Source organism: Brachyhypopomus gauderio, chromosome 5 (assembly GCF_052324685.1).
Source record: "Brachyhypopomus gauderio isolate BG-103 chromosome 5, BGAUD_0.2, whole genome shotgun sequence".
Classification (NCBI taxonomy): Eukaryota; Metazoa; Chordata; class Actinopteri; order Gymnotiformes; family Hypopomidae; genus Brachyhypopomus; species Brachyhypopomus gauderio.
Genome location: NC_135215.1, coordinates 26,109,328 through 26,127,419, shown reverse-complemented (window position 1 = coordinate 26,127,419; position 18,092 = coordinate 26,109,328). Strand labels below are relative to the sequence as shown.

The window sequence follows — 18,092 nt, the reverse complement described above, 5'->3', positions numbered from 1 at the left end:
AGAGGCTTCGGGCCGCGTCGGATATTACCCACGCGGTCTCTCTGGACCAAAGCCCGAGCGGCCGGGGCGGCCGAGCGAGGCAGACGCCTGGAGAACGCTCCTCCAGGGCCGGCCCGAGTCACTCGATCCCGTCATTGCAGTATCAGTGCGGCTCCAGCGTGGACGCAGCGTAGCGGAATACGAGGGCTCGCGGGGTGGCCGACTCCGGCATTACCAGAGTCTCGGGCCAAGCTACATACCATCCTGGGCTTTCCTAATGAGGAGCCCAGAGAGAAATACGCAGCTTTGAAAAGGCAGAAGACTCACATGCACGTGACCACCAGCGTGCAACACACTACTAGTGGATCACTACCACACTGTGAGACGTTTCACATCATGCACGTCTCTCGTAAATATGGACATAAAAATAACCCCAAAAACCCTACACTGACCAACCCAAGAGTGATGACCGGAAGTGGACATTCCACACAAGTGAATCAGAATATTCACAGTTCTGTGAGTAAGCAACTGTCAGGTGTGCAATAACTGGTTCACACAACATCCGACAGGAACAGAAAACTATAGTGTAACGGCACTAGGACAACTGGCTGGATTCTTATGTAATGGGTCGCGGAGGGTTAGAGGTCTTTAGAGGAGAGTCAGCCAATCACGTGATGTCTGAGTCATAAAACCACACGCCCCAGGACAGAGGACAAGATGTGCAAACTGGCTTTGGTGTTTCTCGCACACACACACACACACACACACACACACACACACACACACACACACACACACACACACACACACACACACACACACACACACACACACAGGCAACAGTCGGAGCGCTTCCTTCATTCCTGTGTACAGCACACAGTTTGTAATCAGTGCAGCTTTTGTGTGTGTGTTTTTCCCTGAGGACCTTTTCCTCTCAACGTTGTTGTGCACTACAGGGTTTTGTGTGTGTGTGTGTGTGTGTGTGTGTGTGCGCACTACAGGGGTTTTGGGTGTGCGCCCCAGTGCAAAGATGAACCCTGAAAACTGCTGTCCAGTACTGGCCGGTACCCATTTCTCTCCCCCTTTCTTTCTCTCTCTCTCTCCTCCTCCATTTTTCTCTGTCTCTCCATCTGTCTTGTTTCTCCATCTCTCTCCTCATCTCCCTCTCCCCTCGTCTTTCTCTGTCTGTACGTCTCCCTCTCTCCATGGCCAAACGGTGATGGACAGTCTGCTGAAGCAGAGATGCAGCCTGCAGTGAGACGTGCCTTCCTCCAGCGCTGGTGACCCCTTCCCTCCCTCCCTCCCTCTCTCCTCCCTCTCTCCTCCCTCTCTCCGGGCTGGGCCCAAGAGTATTTTTATGCTGGGGGGGTATTTTTGAGCTATGTGGTAATATCAGCTGTTTTTTTCCCCTCTTTGAGATCCACATGAGGACAGATGGAGGGAGGTGGTGGTGGTGGTGGTGGTGGTGGTGGGGGGGGGGGGGGTGGGGGGGGGGGCAGGTGGGGTTGTCAGAACAGCTCACTGACTCACCGCTACATCCGCTCTATATGTGCGTGTTTGCATCTGAGCTCTGCACGCGAATTTCAGGATCCAAATTTTGTTGGTGGGCGGGGAAGAGGTAAGTAAGGCAAAATCTCATGTTTGTCTTCCTGGTACCCCACCCGTGTGTGTGTGTGTGTGTGTGTGTGTGTGTGTGTGAACATCAAATAGAAGAAAAGAAAAGCATGTAAATGGCACGTGCGTGAGTGTGTGGTGTACTGACGCTGGGCTCAGGCCCGTCTCACTACACCGCCGTACTGACGCTGGGCTCAGGCCCGTCTCACTACACCGCCGTACTGACGCTGGGCTCAGGCCCGTCTCACTACACCGCCGTACTGACGCTGGGCTCAGGCCCGTCTCACTACACCGCCGTACTGACGCTGGGCTCAGGCCCGTCTCACTACACCGCCGTACTGACGCTGGGCTCAGACCCGTCTCACTACACCGCCGTACTGACGCTGGGCTCAGGCCCGTCTCACTACACCGCCGTACTGACGCTGGGCTCAGGCCCGTCTCACTACACCGCCGTACTGACGCTGGGCTCAGACCCGTCTCACTACACCGCCGTACTGACGCTGGGCTCAGGCCCGTCTCACTACACCGCCGTACTGACGCTTGGCTCAGACCCGTCTCACTACACCGCCGTACTGACGCTTGGCTCAGACCCGTCTCACTACACCGCCGTACTGACGCTGGGCTCAGACCCGTCTCACTACACCGCCGTACTGACGCTGGGCTCAGACCCGTCTCACTACACCGCCGTACTGACGCTGGGCTCAGACCCGTCTCACTACACCGCCGTACTGACGCTGGGCTCAGACCCGTCTCACTACACCGCCGTACTGACGCTGGGCTCAGACCCGTCTCACTACACCGCCGTACTGACGCTGGGCTCAGACCCGTCTCACTACACCGCCGTACTGACGCTGGGCTCAGACCCGTCTCACTACACCGCCGTACTGACGCTGGGCTCAGACCCGTCTCACTACACTGCCACCATCACTGCAAAAATGAGGCCGGTGAAATCCAAAATCATTTGAGTTGTGATCTTCAGCCGGTGGAGGAAAGCGGAGCTGCCGTGTGCGTTCTGACAGCTGCTTCCTCTCCAGACGGCTGCGTCCGGCGCCAGTGCTGGTGTCCACCACACCGGTCCAGACCTCGGCTTCATCGCACCCTGTAAACAGCAGCTGGGAGAGCGAAGCGGCAGAACCCGGTTGGACCCCATGGGACGCTTGGTCAACGGATGGAGTGGTCTCCATGACCACACCCACAACCTTCACACGCTCGTCTCTATATCCGTCTGTCTCTCCTCCCCGTCTGTCTGTCTCTCTCCTCCTCCATCTGTCTGTCTCTCTCTCTCTCTCTCTCTCTCCCCAGTCTGTCTCTCTCTCCTCCAGTCTGTCTCCTTCTCCCTCTCTCTCCCTCCCTCTCTCTCTCCCCGTCTGTCTGTCTCCCCCCACCCGTCTGTCTGTCTCCCCCCCCGTCTGTGTCTGTCTCTCTCCCCCCCCCGTCTGTCTGTCTGTCTCTCCCCCCCCGTCTGTCTGTCTCTCCCCCCCCCGTCTGTCTGTCTGTCTCTCCCCCCCCCCCCCCCCCCCCCCCCCCCCCCGTCTGTCTGTCTGACATAAGGGGTGCAGTGGAGTGTGTAATACATGCTGCTGAAGCAGCTGGCACTGTCCCGCACTACAGCAGCCTCAGGGCCACACAGGGCCGCACGTGTGTGAGGGGGGGATTGGGGTGAAGATCGGGGGGGGGTAATAAAACGTGTGAGGCTCCACTGCACAATGCTTGACTGGAGGGTGTTCACATGCTGTGTGTGGGTCACACACCTCAGGTAGTCTCTGACTGCACAGCACTGGCAACCAAGAACAATGGCAAATTCACTTTAGAATTCTGCTCACCTGCCCAAGTGCTTATGGGGGGGGGGGGGGGCCCATAAAGGGCAGGGACCGCTGAGTGGATCCACATCACAGATGAGAACACTGTACCAATTAAAGCTGACATTTCACACTTTAGCATCACTTTTCATTACAAATCCAATGGTGGAGGAGCACAGAGCCAAAATAAACAATGCAAACCTCCCTGTTCTATTATCTAAGAGACTGCAACTGTATAAAAATGGAGTACTTTTTCAGAACCTGGCAACCTGTAAGGGAGGGATGAGGATAGGGTAAGATCAGGCCCCGTACGACAAGATAGGCAAAACTGTAGCACTGATCTCGCATACAAGGGAGAGGGAACGAGTGTGTGTGTGTGTGTGTGTGTGTGTGTGTGTGTGTGTGTGTGTGTGTGTGTGTGTGTGTGTTGGGGGGTGGCGAACTGCTCATTTTAAGCATGCGGACAGAAATCTCTGCTGGAACAAGAAACTGCAGCATTAAGGGATGTCTCAGGGAGCCGGCCGGAGCAGTATCGCTCTCGCACGTCTCGCGCCCGCCGGGCGGTACGAGGTACCGGTAACTCTGCTGCACACTCGTGAACGGGCTCATTAAACACGCCCGCTTCACACACCTCTCCAGATTTCTTTAAAACACACACACACACACACACACACACACACACACACACACACACACACACACTCTTCTGGCTCATGTCTGAAGTAAAAGATCCCGGGAAAGCTCTGGAAATATTGTTTTAATCTTTACAGTTTCCCACTGATCTTACTAAACCCGTGCTCAGCTACTGGGATCTAAACGGATTCAGTAACTGCTCGTCAGAAGCCCGTATCCATAGATACGGAGCTACAGCACGACGTGGCGGGGTATTTTTATCGTATCCGTAGGACTACACCACCTCGCTCTCATCCTCTTACACCAAACAGCAGCAGCCAGGACGGAGAGGTCAGGGGTCACAAGCAGGGCGACGCAGACACACAGAGATACCTGTTCAGGTAGGCACTTAGATTTAGGGTGTGCTGGATTTCTTTTCCAGCACAATCAAACAGAAGGATGGTGGTGCACGCACGAGTCACACGCTGCAGGGAAACTGCCTTCAGCAGGCACAGAAACACCAGACGTGTGGTGAAGGAGCACAGACACACAGCAACTGAGACAGACTGAGCACTCCTCTGCCACAAAGGGGGTGACAGGTAAAGGGGGTGACAGGTAAAGGGGGTGAGGTTTGGGGCCTCGTTGGCTCCCCCTGGTGGAGAGCAGAGCGACTGTACTCTCCACGTGAAAGCTGCATAAAGTGGTGAGGAACATCAGAATCACACGCACGCACACATGCACACACACACGCACGCGCACGCGCACGCACGCACGCACACGCACGCATACCTCGCCCTCGATCCTTGGTGGCCGGATGCTGGACAGGTGGATAGTCTTGTACTCCCCGGAGTTCAACTTCACTACAATGGCATCTGCATTCACAACTTGCATGACCTGTGTGAGGGGGGGCGGGGTGTGGGGGGGGGGGGAAGAGGTTAAGCGATCCTCTGTTGCACCTGAAGGACACAGAGCATAGCTTGTTGCCACAGAAACAGCTTTGTACATCCGACACATGAGCCAAGTTCAAAAAAGAGAGAGGGAAGGAGAGAGAGAGAGAATGAAAGAGAGAGGGAAGGAGAGAGGGAGTAAACGAGAGACACAGAATGAGTGTGCGGCAGAAAACCGTTCCACCCACTCCGTGCTGACGCACCCCCCCCCCCCCCCCCCCCCACCCCTCGGCTGCTATCCGATCCTCTCGCCCCACAAACCGCTATTACACTAAGCGGCAAAGAGGACCGAGCAATAGGACACACACACACACACACACACACACACACACGGAGAACTCCAGCGCTCCATCAGCGGCCGAGAGGACGAACCGTGTCCCGGCGTCCCCCATGAGCCGTGCACGTGGCCCAAACGAGCGGCGCTACGAGGCCCAGACCACTGACGACCTCTCCCGACGCCCCAAACCAGCGACTTCAAACAAGCAAACACATCATTCCTGTTAATTATGAAGATCTTGGCTCTCTGAGCAGAGCAGGCCAGACATTTGGACAGATGTGGGTAATAGATTAAAGAGATTCCAGCGGGCGGCGGAGCATTATTTAAACACCCCGACCACAAACCTACACACACACACACACACACACATCCACCCCCCCCCCCCCCCCCCCCCCCCCCCCCCACACACACACCCAACTAAATGCGGGGAAGCAGGATTGGTCTCCGCTGGCGACGGGTAGATTAGGCGCAGCAGGATCAGGGTGGCACTGTGTGCCAGATCACTCGCCTATTAGCCTAGCACACACACACACACACGCGCGCGCGAGGTCATATCTTTCTCTGCCACTTTATATCTCCCCATCTCAAAATGAAGGTGGAGACCAGCGTGGAGATGAATGTGGACGCTGCTGTAAAATGGCTGGCCAGCACATTTGCTGGTTAATTAGCAGCTGCATATGCAGAGCCCCTCACTGCAGGCTGCCAACAGGGACCTCCAGCTCCGTGACTCATTCTGCCTCTGCAGAGCGCAGGCCGGTGGGTGCCTACTGCCACCCGCAGGCCACGGCCAGAACTGCGCCTTCAGGGTCCCGACTGTGCGAACGCGTTACTAAACGCCTGCCCAGAATGACTATGCGGTCAGCATAATTGAAGCCACAACACGTGCTTCGAAAATGAGCTAGCGCATAATGAGAGATGTTGGACTTGACCCGTTGTACAGAAAACAACGATAATATCTAGTAGCATATTTCCTCGTGTAAATCATCAGACTCCTGCAGCTCAGAACTGCAGAGGCGGGCGTCCGGGTGCCCAAACCGGCTGGGCAGACTGAAGAGGAGAGTGTGGAGGAACGAGAGAAGAGAGAAGGATGGAAAAAGAGAAAGAGAGACGGACGAGGGGGCAGCTGTTGCTGGGAGCCGCCGACTCCAGAGGCCAAGGGTAGAAACGCTTCCTGCTGACCTCCGTTATGTAACCAAACGCAGGAGAACTACGTTTCCCAGTCAAGAGCTGGGTGCAGGGGTACGGGTCTCCAGGCTTGAGCCTTCACCGCCACCTCTGGCCAGACGCCTACACGCTCCACGCTCCAGCACGGAGACCGGCTGGTGTACTCAACACAGTCCGGTCCTGCTCAAACCAGCTCGGCCGTCCTTCTGACAGAGGGGAAACCGATCCGACTTTAACGGCGTCAAATCACGTTCGTAACCGCAGGGCAAGCGTGTACGCCAGCGTCCGTCTGGCAAGGCCAAAAACGTTTAAAGAAAGACGCGAGAAAGACGCCCAATCGGTCGGCGTCCCCACGCCCCGCCCCCATCTCTTGGTGTCTGGTTGGCCCCGCCCCTTTACACTCACCTTCGCCACGAACTGTCGGTCCTTCTGGTCCAGGTTGGCGGTGGGTGCCACGTAGTCTTTCCAGATTCTCACCCTGCGTTCCTTCGCCGAGCTGCGGGGGGCAAAAACATCCGGCTGTGAACCTGCTGCAGCGGCGGAAATGAAAACGGTGTCGTGCGGAGAAGTCGCCGGGCTCAGAGGCCTTTACAGGGAGGCCCCACCGAGGGCTTGGGTATCTGAGCACCCGAGAGCCCTGGTGACGGGGGGGGGACTGACCGTTCGGCCGCACGGAGCTTCTCGGCTCCCTGCGTGTAGACGGCCATGGACCAGTCCACACAGCGCGCAAAACCCTCCTTCAGCAGGAGCTCCGTGATGTTCCCGTTCTGCCCAACACACACACACACACACACACACACACACACACACACACACACACACACACACACACGCATGTAAAAACACACTCTTAAGAATGTCAAACTCCAAAATAGCAATTGGCATGGCAGCAGGATAGTTTACAGGATGTTTACAGAGGAGTCCACTCTCGACATCATCAGCACGGACATGAACTAAGAGTTTAAAAGCCGCCTAGCTACAGAGTAGACAGAAGACGGGCTCGAGACGGAGGTCTGAGGGAGCCGTTAAAGCCTTTCAGACTGCGAGACGAGAGGAAACAAGATGAGGTGGAAGCTTTGGAGAGCACTAGTGGAAGTGGGGGAATCTGTGGCATAACTGACCCCCGACCCCTGACCCCCGTGCCCCGACCCCCGTGCCCCGACCCCCATCTCGCCTTCTACTGCTGAAAGTAACAGCATCTAATGTTCATAGTTAACTGAGCAGAGGAGAGATGAGAGGATGAAGATTGATGTGGGGTCATCTCCAGCTGTCCTTGTTTTCAGTACATTCTTGCTTGGACATCTCTAACCTGAGCTACTGATTCTATAACCAGGTCTTTATTTAAAACGAAAAGGATCAGTGTGGCACTGATGTGGCCTTTGGTCAGCACCGCGCCGTTCGGAACCCGACCAAGATAGGGCCGGGCGGTGGTGCGGGGCATGGGAGGAGGTCGTACCGGGTGGAGAATGGTGCCCAAGATGATCTGGTTGGGGCAGGACTCCAGGATGATCTGCACATCCCGCTGAAGCAGACGGGACTCGGTGAAGAACTTCGCTTCGGCCGCGAATGGCTCGGGAGTCTCCGTTCCGTCCGCTTCTCGTTTGAACGTGGGACACTGGGGCACAAAAGCCACACAAAAGTCAAGCAAAGGCACGCACACACACACACGCGCACACACACGCGCACACACACACACACACACACACACACACACACACACACACACACACACACACACACACACACACACACACACACACACACACACACACTTTTTCCAGTAATATAAATCAGAATTTTTTGTACGAGTACTTATTCATGGCATACTTATTCAATTGAATACAACCATACGGGTCATAAAAATGATATTTTGGTATGGAGCCGATTCATTTTGAAGGTGCTCACACTGTCCAGAAGGTTCCCTGTTCTAGAGTGATGATCAGTGGTGACGGAGTGAGAGCATGAATAAACTGGTGTTCTAGAGCAGCAGTAATAACCCCGATACAGAAGATCCACCACACCGAGGAGGTCAGTTCCAGCCCTTATTTTACAAACCAGCTATCCAAAACCTCAAACTCAGGGGTCAGGCACAGAGAGGAACTCGGCCAGAAAGTGGATTCCCAGGCATAGGGCTGGCAACCTCTGCTCTAGAAAAGATAAGAGCCCACCTTGATTCCAGAGAGCATCACCGTCACCAGGTAGTAATCAGGAAGAAGGAGCGCTCGCACCACACTGCCATCTCGAACATGCTCGATAATGGCTGAGAGAGAGAGAGACAGAGAGAGACAGAGAGACAGAGAGAGAGAGACAGAGAGAGAGAGAGACAGAGAGAGAGAGACAGAGAGAGACAGAGAGAGAGAGACAGAGAGAGAGAGAGAGAGAGACAGAGAGAGACAGAGAGAGAGAGAAAGTTTAGAAGGGAGAAAGAATAACAATCAAAACAGGCACGTGGCGGAGGAACAAGAGAACCCGCTAGAGGAGGAGGATCTCCCGCTCCAAGGACGCGTAATATATGTGCAGCTGGCACGCAACCCACAGAGAAACGAATAATTAACCCGCCTCTGGAGTTTCTGCGGGTCATCACAGCACGCACACCAGCGCTGCTCCACGGTTTCACGTTAAAAAAAGAAAAAAAAGGAGGCAAAACCGTAATTCGCTTTGTGTTTGATATGCGCCGGGCGAATGGAAGGCCCCGCACGACACAGACAGCCGTGTTTGGACCAGAGGGAGTACTTAACGGAGTGTTTAACTGAATACTTAAAGTACTTAACGGAGTACTGCAACGGTTAGGGCATACGTGCGTCTCGCTAGCGGTCCACTCCAGAGCCTGACGTTTTGTTATTCAGTGGCCCGCTTATTGTTTTGCATTTGTAATAAAACCTCCATATTGTATATTGCTGCTAAGGCCAATAGCCTCACGCCATCTTAAGTCAGAAGGGTGGAGAGTTCAGACATGTAGACCACGGCGTTCACCGTGATATTAGCCACTGAATGCGGAGCCGCAGGATTGTAACTCAGGTGATTTTACCTCACAGCTACACAGGGGTGGGCGCCATTATTGCTCGGCTAATTTTACAGCCACACACATCCACCTACATGCTACTTGTTCGGAGGCACTAAAATCTCCCGTAAATGAAATACACAAGCACACAAAAGTCTTAACCACCCAAGAAAATGAATATTAAAGCCATTCATCAAGAATGCTTTATTTTCTTAAACTGAAAAAGGCAGCCAGTGGACCTCGAGGGCTTTTCCCCTCGTGGAATTTGGAACCAAACCGGTGTTCTTCAACGTCTTAGCTAAGAATTAAACATCTGTATCTTTTATTACGGATTCCTAGGTTTATATTTGTTTACAGTAGGGTGCCCCCTACTGTAGCAGCTCCATCTACTCCAACAGGTGCACCCATCGTACAGGTGCGTTACACACCTGTGCACGCTTACAGAGTAGTAATGACTGGTTGCCACGCACATCCGGACGCTGACCTTCAACATCACTGAACCGCCGACCTCTCCTTCGCTGTACACATGAACGCATTTTCACTGGTGCCTCAGTCCTCCACCTACAAAGCCACTTCCTCAGGTCACGGTGCAGACAGCCAGTCTAATGCCCTCCAAGGCTCGACGCACACAGACACGACTACTGGCCCTGGGATTGGCTGCGAGTTAGTCGGGCGGTGTCATGAGCAGCCGTAGCCCATTCCTGCTCCCCCACACTGCTGGTTCTGATTAACCCTCGTCAGATCTGTGAGTTTTCTCTGTTCAGACTAAATCCGACTCACATTTGTGTCACATTGTGGTTTTATTACCAATACAACTACCAATACAATGCTAGGCTAACACTATATTCTGCGGTTTTGAAGTAGTTTGTTGCGCGCCAACTATCTGGAGAACAGGTGGAATCTGTCATCACGGTGATGCTACCGTATGTAAAGAAGTAGCTCACGGTGGAGGTGGGGGTCACTCAGAACCTCCCTCTCTGGGTGTTACGTGTGCAGAGTTTACCCATGCGGACTCGCTAGGAGAAGCCTGCGCCTTCAGGAAACAGCTGGTCCCTTTCGGTCCTGCTGGACACTACATGACCTCACGCCACCGTACGAGCTCCAGTCGGCGCGTCCCCACCCTCATACGGCTGCTCTAAAGGCTTGTTGCAAACGTGCGCCGTTAAATCGTCTTTCTGTCCCCGACCGAAAAATTCACCGACAGAACGATGTTCTCCGAGCGACGAGAAACGAGGAGAAACCGCAGCAGGGCGGAGGCGGTCTGGGGGAGCATGCGAACACTCCACAGAGCACACGCCAACGATCACTCAGGGCATCTAGAAACAGCCTGGGAAGAGGGACACTGGCCCAAAACCCCCTATACCATAGCGACAGGGAGAAGGATGGAGGGGAGGGGGCGTGTCTCACCGTTGACTGGTCTCTGGTGTAAGGAGTCCACAAAGTGGCGAGGATTCTCGATACTGTACTTCAGATCTCGAATGGTGTGAGCTCCACCCCCCTCAGACCACTGGCCTTTTTTGGAAGCCTTCGCCTGATCTTCTAGATCACACAGTCTGACCTGCTCGGGACTAAGACACACACACACACACACACACACAATTATGCAGTTGAAATGATAGTTTGAAGTCTTGCACGCGTAGTGGAGTTTCAACTCCGAACAAATTTTCATTGGCACACATTAAAAGAAGTTTAGCGCAACATCAAACAAACAACGTAGGACAAAACTCTCGCTGACATTTGTGATCCGGCGCTAGCATTCAGCGGGCCGGCCCTTCAACGGCTTTGACTGCGTTCAGCCAGGGCCCAGATTAAAGACTGGTTCACAAAGAGCAGGGTCCTCAGAGAGCCCACATGCTTTTGACAGCCCCTTCAAATGCATTAGTTCATTATCAAACCCCAACACATGTTTCAATTAAGTCCATTGTTGCTCAAAAAGGCCGCATTATCTTAAGGAAAATTAAAATGTCTGACCACGACGCACGGCCATCAGTTGATTTTTAATAAGTCCTTATCAGTTTAAGTCACACAGGCCTGCCGAACGCAGAGACTTGAGGATTGCAGAGGGGAGTGTGAGTGTGTGTGAGAGAGAGAGAGAGAAATGAAAGTTAAAATATAAGCAAATGCATTTACAGTTCATTTGTTAAAAAAATAAGACAGAAACACACACAAAAAAAAGAATAATTGCAAATTATGAAGGGTACGAAATGAACCCATCAAATTTGCTTTGGCCCGATTCCTGAAACCCCATCGCGAGTATAAAAACCCGATTCTTAGGGCTATATAGACCTCCAAAACAAGACGGGTGCGCAAGTGCCTAAAGAAACCCACAAATATGGAATAACGGAGTACTCTCCGTTAAGACATGACATTTAGAGTAACGATCATCTTATATTAGGGACGATTCTATGTATTATGGTCCTTTTAATCACAACAAGCATGAAAAAATTTTAGGGGCCGCCTCTTCAGATGTCTGTGGAGGTAGTGACATCATACATCATACAGCTTTAGAGGTATTTTTATGTAACATTGCTCATGTTGAAGATTAAGAACATCCAAACTGTAGCTCAAGTCCAGCAGTGAGGGGTTTGAACTTTACTACTCCACTATCTGTGGGCAGTCCTGCCAGTCTGCACTGAGTACCTCTGCTAGCGGCTTGATCATGAAACAGTGTTCTTTTTTTTATTTAGAGATTGATATGTGAAATTGAAGTTGTGAATGACAACTGCAGACAACTGCACAATGATGCCTACGGTGCAGACAAGAGAGATCACCACAGGTGAGGACAATACGGGGAACGTCTGGACGAATCCTGTCAAGTCTGTTCACGTAAAAGCCATTGACTGATGAATCGGTTTCTGGAAGGGTTGTCCAATTTCATAAGGGAAGATTTCAGCCAATACCTCTTGTAACTCAGTTGCAAGGGACAAGATGACCCTTAAAAACAAAAGGGAAGGGGAAAAGTAAGAAATGAATTTTGCCCAAGAGGACCGCCTCAACTTTTGTGGATCTTTAGCCCCCAGAAGACACATTACAACGCTCCAACAGGGCAAAGCCAGGTCCTCACCGGACACAGGGATTCATTTCCTCCATAAGCCTATTTTATGCTGACCGTTCAATGCCAAGATGAAGAAAGAAGAGAGAGAGTGAAAAAAGACGAAACTACTCAAGTACCAAGTGACTGGTGGTTCAAACCACCCACGTTCAGCACTGAGCTTCTGGCTGCCTGTTGTGCGTTACATAACCTGGAGAGGAGCCCTTGTCCTACACAGCAATGCCGAGAGCTCCATGAGCCCAACCACGGCCAAATCTCGCATTCCGACTCAAGGTGAAGAGAAAAAGGAGAAAGAAAAAGTGGGAGAGGAAGACGAAGGCAGAGAAAGAAAGAGGAGCGATGAAGAAAGCCACAAAGGCCGGGGCGCTGGCCCTGTCCCTTGCACCGCTCACCCAAGACACGGCCAGGGCATATACCTAGAGGTTCCAGAAGCTCGCTCGGGCGGAGAGGAAAACGAGGGAGGGCCACACCATGGATGGACTGTTGGGTGTCGCCAGATCCCCCGTCATGGGAGGAGGGCTCCAGAGAGGGCCGCTTTGACTAAGCTCAGGAAGAGGAGGAAGCACCAGCGAGTGCCCACTCCAGCACGCTGGATCACGTCCGCACCAACGGCCTAAACGAAGTTGCCGACGTGCCTCTGCTCTGTACCGTGCTCGATCTCGGCGTAAATCTCGTACGTCCGTAATGCCTCCGACACTGCCCATTACCGTTTCCCCATTATCACCACTACAACCTTTACATTTGAAATGTCACACAGGTAATTAAAGCTCCGTGCCCATTATGTTTTATGATGCATGACCCAGTGACGCCCCACATCGGTGCCATCACATTAAAACGGAAAATGACACGCTTTACCCGAACGCAAACGGAACATGACTCTTTCCCCTCACGGGTGTGAGCGAGAAGGCAAGCAAGGAACTCTGGGTACAAAGTGGCAAATGCAAAGGGGAAAGTAAATGGGGGAGGGTAGCGCCCCATGGATTCGGATGAAAGCTCCACGGATACGGGTGAAAGCTCCACGGATACGGGTGAATGCGGGCAAGCAGATCTCTGCCTTTTTCGAGATCAAGAAACGCCAGCCAAAAGCTTCGATGGATTTTTCCCAATTCAGGTCATGAGCAAACTGCAAAATGACAGCTAAGGAAAAACCGCAGGAGCAGAAGGAGGGAAAGGAACTCATTCGGTTGGGGGGGGGGGGGGGGGGGGGATCAGTTCTGTGCGCATCTTGTAGCTGATGCGCTTTGGACCGAGAAAAAGTGCAAACGCACACATCTCCCTCACCCTCGTGAGACTGCTTGTTTAGTGTGGCCACTCAGCCATATGAAATATCCAGGGCATGACCAAATCTGCTGTACAGGTACTGCTACACCTCCTACACGGCGCGCAGACACGCCCGTGCGAAAGCAAAGAAGGTTGGAGAACTTACTTGGTGCCTCTGATGCCCTCTCTGCGCACTGTCGCGAGGCCCTCGGCGACCAGCGACTCGGCGATGTTCTCTCCAGACGTGTCTGAGGGGAGCACAGGACAGACAGCGACATTTGCGTGACTGATGACACCGCAGAAAGTCGGTCCTCGCTTCTTCACGTAACGTAATTTTTGCCACCCTCTCAGAAAGCAGCCCCGCTACACCCAAGGGCTGAAAGGCATGACATGCTGCCCAAGGAAATCAGATCAGAGACTGCAGACAATACATCACACGCTTTCTGGGTGTGCTGATTTCCGATCAGCTCTTACCTCGAGAACCCTGATGGATATATTGCACTATAAAATCAGTGTGATTGTATGTGTGTGTGTGTGTGTGTACATAAGCTGGAGTGCCATTTGTGAATCCGAATCAATGTGTTAATTTAACAAGAAAACGGGGTTTAACCTGCTCATCTGAAATGCTCAAAGCAAAGGAATCCCAGCCAATACTCACCCTTTCCTAGGTACACCATGCCATACTCTCTGCCCTGAAGGGTTTTGACCTCCACGGTGAAGCACACCTCTTTTCCAATCATCTTTTTGCGCAGAAACTCACGAGCCTGGAAAGCCCAGGGCTGTAGAAGACAACCCACACACACACACACACACACACACAACACCAAACACTTAGTATTGAGCAGTAACAACCACAAACCACAAGGGGGAGCAATCCTCTTATTCATTAACTTCTGGTTTACGCTTTTGAAAACAACTGATTCAGCTTGTTTGATTAATCAGATGGTTTCAGTTTTCGAGCAGGTGATTAGTTGGATGGGGTGAACACCAGCATGGCTGGAGACACACTGTAGCCACACCAGACCTTTCAGATAGGACTACCTCTACCTTACACTGTTCCTAATGTGCACGAAAACTCCATTATGTCAGAAAAACGCCTCTAAATTATACCATCAAAGTAGTTACACAAAGTCACAGACTCATTTCTGTGCCTTTCTAACAACTCATGGAAAACAGAACGGCACCTCGTCGGGCGTGTCCTTGATGTCGGGCTGGTTCTGGGCAGCTCGGCGGGCGAGGGCACCGGCGCGGACGTTGCTGAGGTTGATCTGTCGCTCTGGGGGAGGGCCGCCTCTCGGCTGGCCTCGAACGATGATGGCACATCCAGACAGGACCTGAAAGAGACCCCGGAGAACATTTTACTTAACACGACTTTATTAACTTTCATGGACAACCCTTGCAAAAAAATAAATAAATAAAATCAAGGTTTGTTTGAGTCTCATTAACATGCTTGATTTCCTTACAGGTTTTCTGTAGGTAAAAAAAAAAAAAAAAGACCATTTTACCCAACTTCACAGAGCTAGTCTCTCACACACACACAGACAGAGAGAGAGAGAGAGATCAGTGTGTATTGGAATTACAAAATAGCAATCAAGGCTTGCAAGTATTTTTCTATTGTGCATAGTGTCTTTTTCTATAGTGTATACTCAAACAGTTTAGAGAAAGTATTCCTTCAGCAAAGCAAGTCTTGCAAACTCAACTCTCCAGAGCTCCTTTTAACTGGGAAAGCACTGGCGACATAATTACAGGCTGGCTGTAAAGCCCGTAAAGGGTCCAGTAGGTCACGTTAATCAGGGCAGGAAAATATCACAAATCTCCGTTTCCCGACCGCACAGCCCAATGCGACACACGACGAGTGTGCTCATCCACTCCGAACACATCAAACCAACCAGTCCTTTACTTCAGGACGACGTCTTACAATTAGCTATGTGTAGCAGGCTGTCTTTTTTAATGTTTGAAAGGTTACAAGAACATGGCATTAAAAACAGCCGAGGAGTTTCCCGACGTGATGGCGTGTTCGTGAAGTACCGTTAGCTAGCGGGACCGAGTCAGGGCTACGTGTCAGTTCAGGCGCCTGAAGTAAACACTGCACCGACAGACTCCTGCTCAGGGCTACGTCCAGATGTTTATCACTACATGTGAAAAGGGAGGTTTCACCACACTTTCTGAACCGATCTGACACTTTGCAAATGAACTATGAAATACGCCTGACGTGTGACTCCACAACTAAACAGCCAAGTTTGAGCTTTTTTTTACACTTCAGCGACTTCTGGCCACGCACATGCAACGAAGAATCCTACAGACTTATGTGAGTTACTTCAGCGTTTCTGAAGGACCTCAGCTCCCCACACTGGACCCCCTCACCTCCCCCCACACTGGACCCCCTCACCTCCCCACACACTGGACCCCCTCACCTCCCCACACACTGGACCCAGTACTGCCCCAGTACTACCCCCCCCCCCACTGGACCCCCTCATCCCCCCCACACTGGACCCCCTCACCTCCCCACACTGACCCAACACGCCGCGTCCAGCCCCTACAGTCCTGGTTCGGGCTCGTCGTGTCCATGGGCTCGTTATGGACCCTGTGTGTAAGATCCTAAAATAAGTTTCGCGCGGTGTGGGTTTTTTAAAGCGACCTGGGTGGCCAGCGACACTTTCAGACGGGCGACTGACGCTAGAACCCGTCGGTACCGTGACCAGTAGGCTGTCCGGCCACCACTGCCCCAGTACTAGCAGCCTGGCTAACAGCTCCCCAAGTTACTCAAACTTGGTGCTGGATCGTGCACGAAACTGAAGACGACGGTTAACTTCACGAGTTCTGACCCAACTGAACAGGGTTCGTCTGGTTAAGGGTGCCGAGGTGCAGCACGAGTCCATATCGACCCAATGCACACATGTCTTAGTACCAGTACTCCCAGTACTCCCACACTTCTGATCACCATGGTCCTACCATCTTCACTATTCCTCTCTGCAGCACCGGAACCGATGCCGAGTTCGCCTGAGCCTGCGCAGATACCGAAGCCGCCATGTCCACTGGTTTAAACACTCCGTTCAGGGGGGAAACAGGTACGGAACCGAGAGTCTTCTGTGACTGTTCTAGTAAAAGCCCAAAGGGGAAAAGGCTGAGCACGGCGGATCACGCTCGCTTATCCGGAAGCACACGGAACCATGCGAGGGATGTACACGTCAAAGTGTTGCGCTTCCGGGTCAGTGGAGTTAAAGCGCGACGTGAATAGGGCAGCTGCACTGTGACGCAATAAAGCTGGACCAGCAACATCCGGTTCAGCTGCTGGTGCGACACGTCAGCACAGATTTTTTTTTTAAAGTGGAAAATATAAAGTATCTACAGACAATAAATAAGTGACATGGGATTTGCGACAAAGCTTTGATGTATTTTATTAAATTATATATAAATTCTATATTCAAAAGGTAAATAACTAAAAATCAAGAGACTTCTCACTGGCCAGCCACAATTGTCTTGACTTGAATTATAGTTATGTTTGAGTACTCTTGTTTCATACATGTAAAATTTATTATAGCTTTGAAATAAAACTTAATTCAGAACAGTAGTACATTAAAAATTAACCCAAAGTGAGTGCATATAAATTAAAGGTCATGACTGATTTGTAAGAGGTTAAAGGTAGCAGGATTTATTTATTTATGATCAAAGTTAAGGTTACCCAATAGGGATGGCCCTACCTCGTGATATCTTTAAGTTTACACACACACACACACACACACACACACACACACACACACACACACACACACACAGTGCTGCTTGAAAGTTTGTGAACCACCCAACATTAATATATATATATATATATATATATATATATATATATTAGTGCTGTCAATTCCAGGTGCGCGATTAAAAGTCCTCCCCAGGATTTTGCTCAAGCTTGCTAGATTTTCTAATTAGCAATCCAGGTAAAATGAGTGGAATCAACACAATCCAGGAAGCCAGAGCAAAATATCCTGGTGAGGACTTTTAATCGTGGCACCTGGAATTGACAGCACTAACATATATATATATATATATATATATATATATATATATATATATATATTAGTAAATTAACATCCAAAACACAATTTGTAAAGCAGACCTTCCAGATTAGGGACATGGGGGAAATATATTTTCATTATATATTCAACAAAAGTAATTTCTCCATCAAGAAACTGAAAATTTGATAAATGCAAAAGTATGTGAACTATTTTAGTTAGTAGCTTGCAACACCTTTTGCAGCCATTACTTCAACCAAATGTCTTCTGTAACCACAAGTGAGTGACTTGCATCTGCTTTTTGGGATTTCTGCCCATGTCTCCTTACAGAACTCCACCAGTTGAGAGAGGTTGGAGGGAGATCTGGCATGTACCACCCA

General features: G+C 51.4%; 1 protein-coding gene across 1 annotated transcript in view; it reads right to left on the bottom strand.

The window, feature by feature from the left end:
- snd1 (staphylococcal nuclease and tudor domain containing 1) overlaps positions 1–16,910 on the bottom strand; it is a 47,855-nt gene extending 30,945 nt beyond the window's left edge. Inside the window, exons 1-10 of the mRNA XM_077006750.1 lie at positions 16,658–16,910; positions 14,890–15,039; positions 14,364–14,484; positions 13,872–13,953; positions 10,801–10,961; positions 8,561–8,652; positions 7,849–8,007; positions 7,053–7,159; positions 6,798–6,888; positions 4,794–4,898 (exon numbers count right to left, since the gene is read on the bottom strand). Coding sequence (XP_076862865.1) covers positions 4,794–4,898; positions 6,798–6,888; positions 7,053–7,159; positions 7,849–8,007; positions 8,561–8,652; positions 10,801–10,961; positions 13,872–13,953; positions 14,364–14,484; positions 14,890–15,039; positions 16,658–16,735 — 1,146 coding nt within the window. The 5' untranslated portion in view covers positions 16,736–16,910. The remainder of the gene's footprint in view (positions 1–4,793; positions 4,899–6,797; positions 6,889–7,052; positions 7,160–7,848; positions 8,008–8,560; positions 8,653–10,800; positions 10,962–13,871; positions 13,954–14,363; positions 14,485–14,889; positions 15,040–16,657) is intronic.
- Between the last annotated feature and the right edge of the window lie 1,182 nt (positions 16,911–18,092).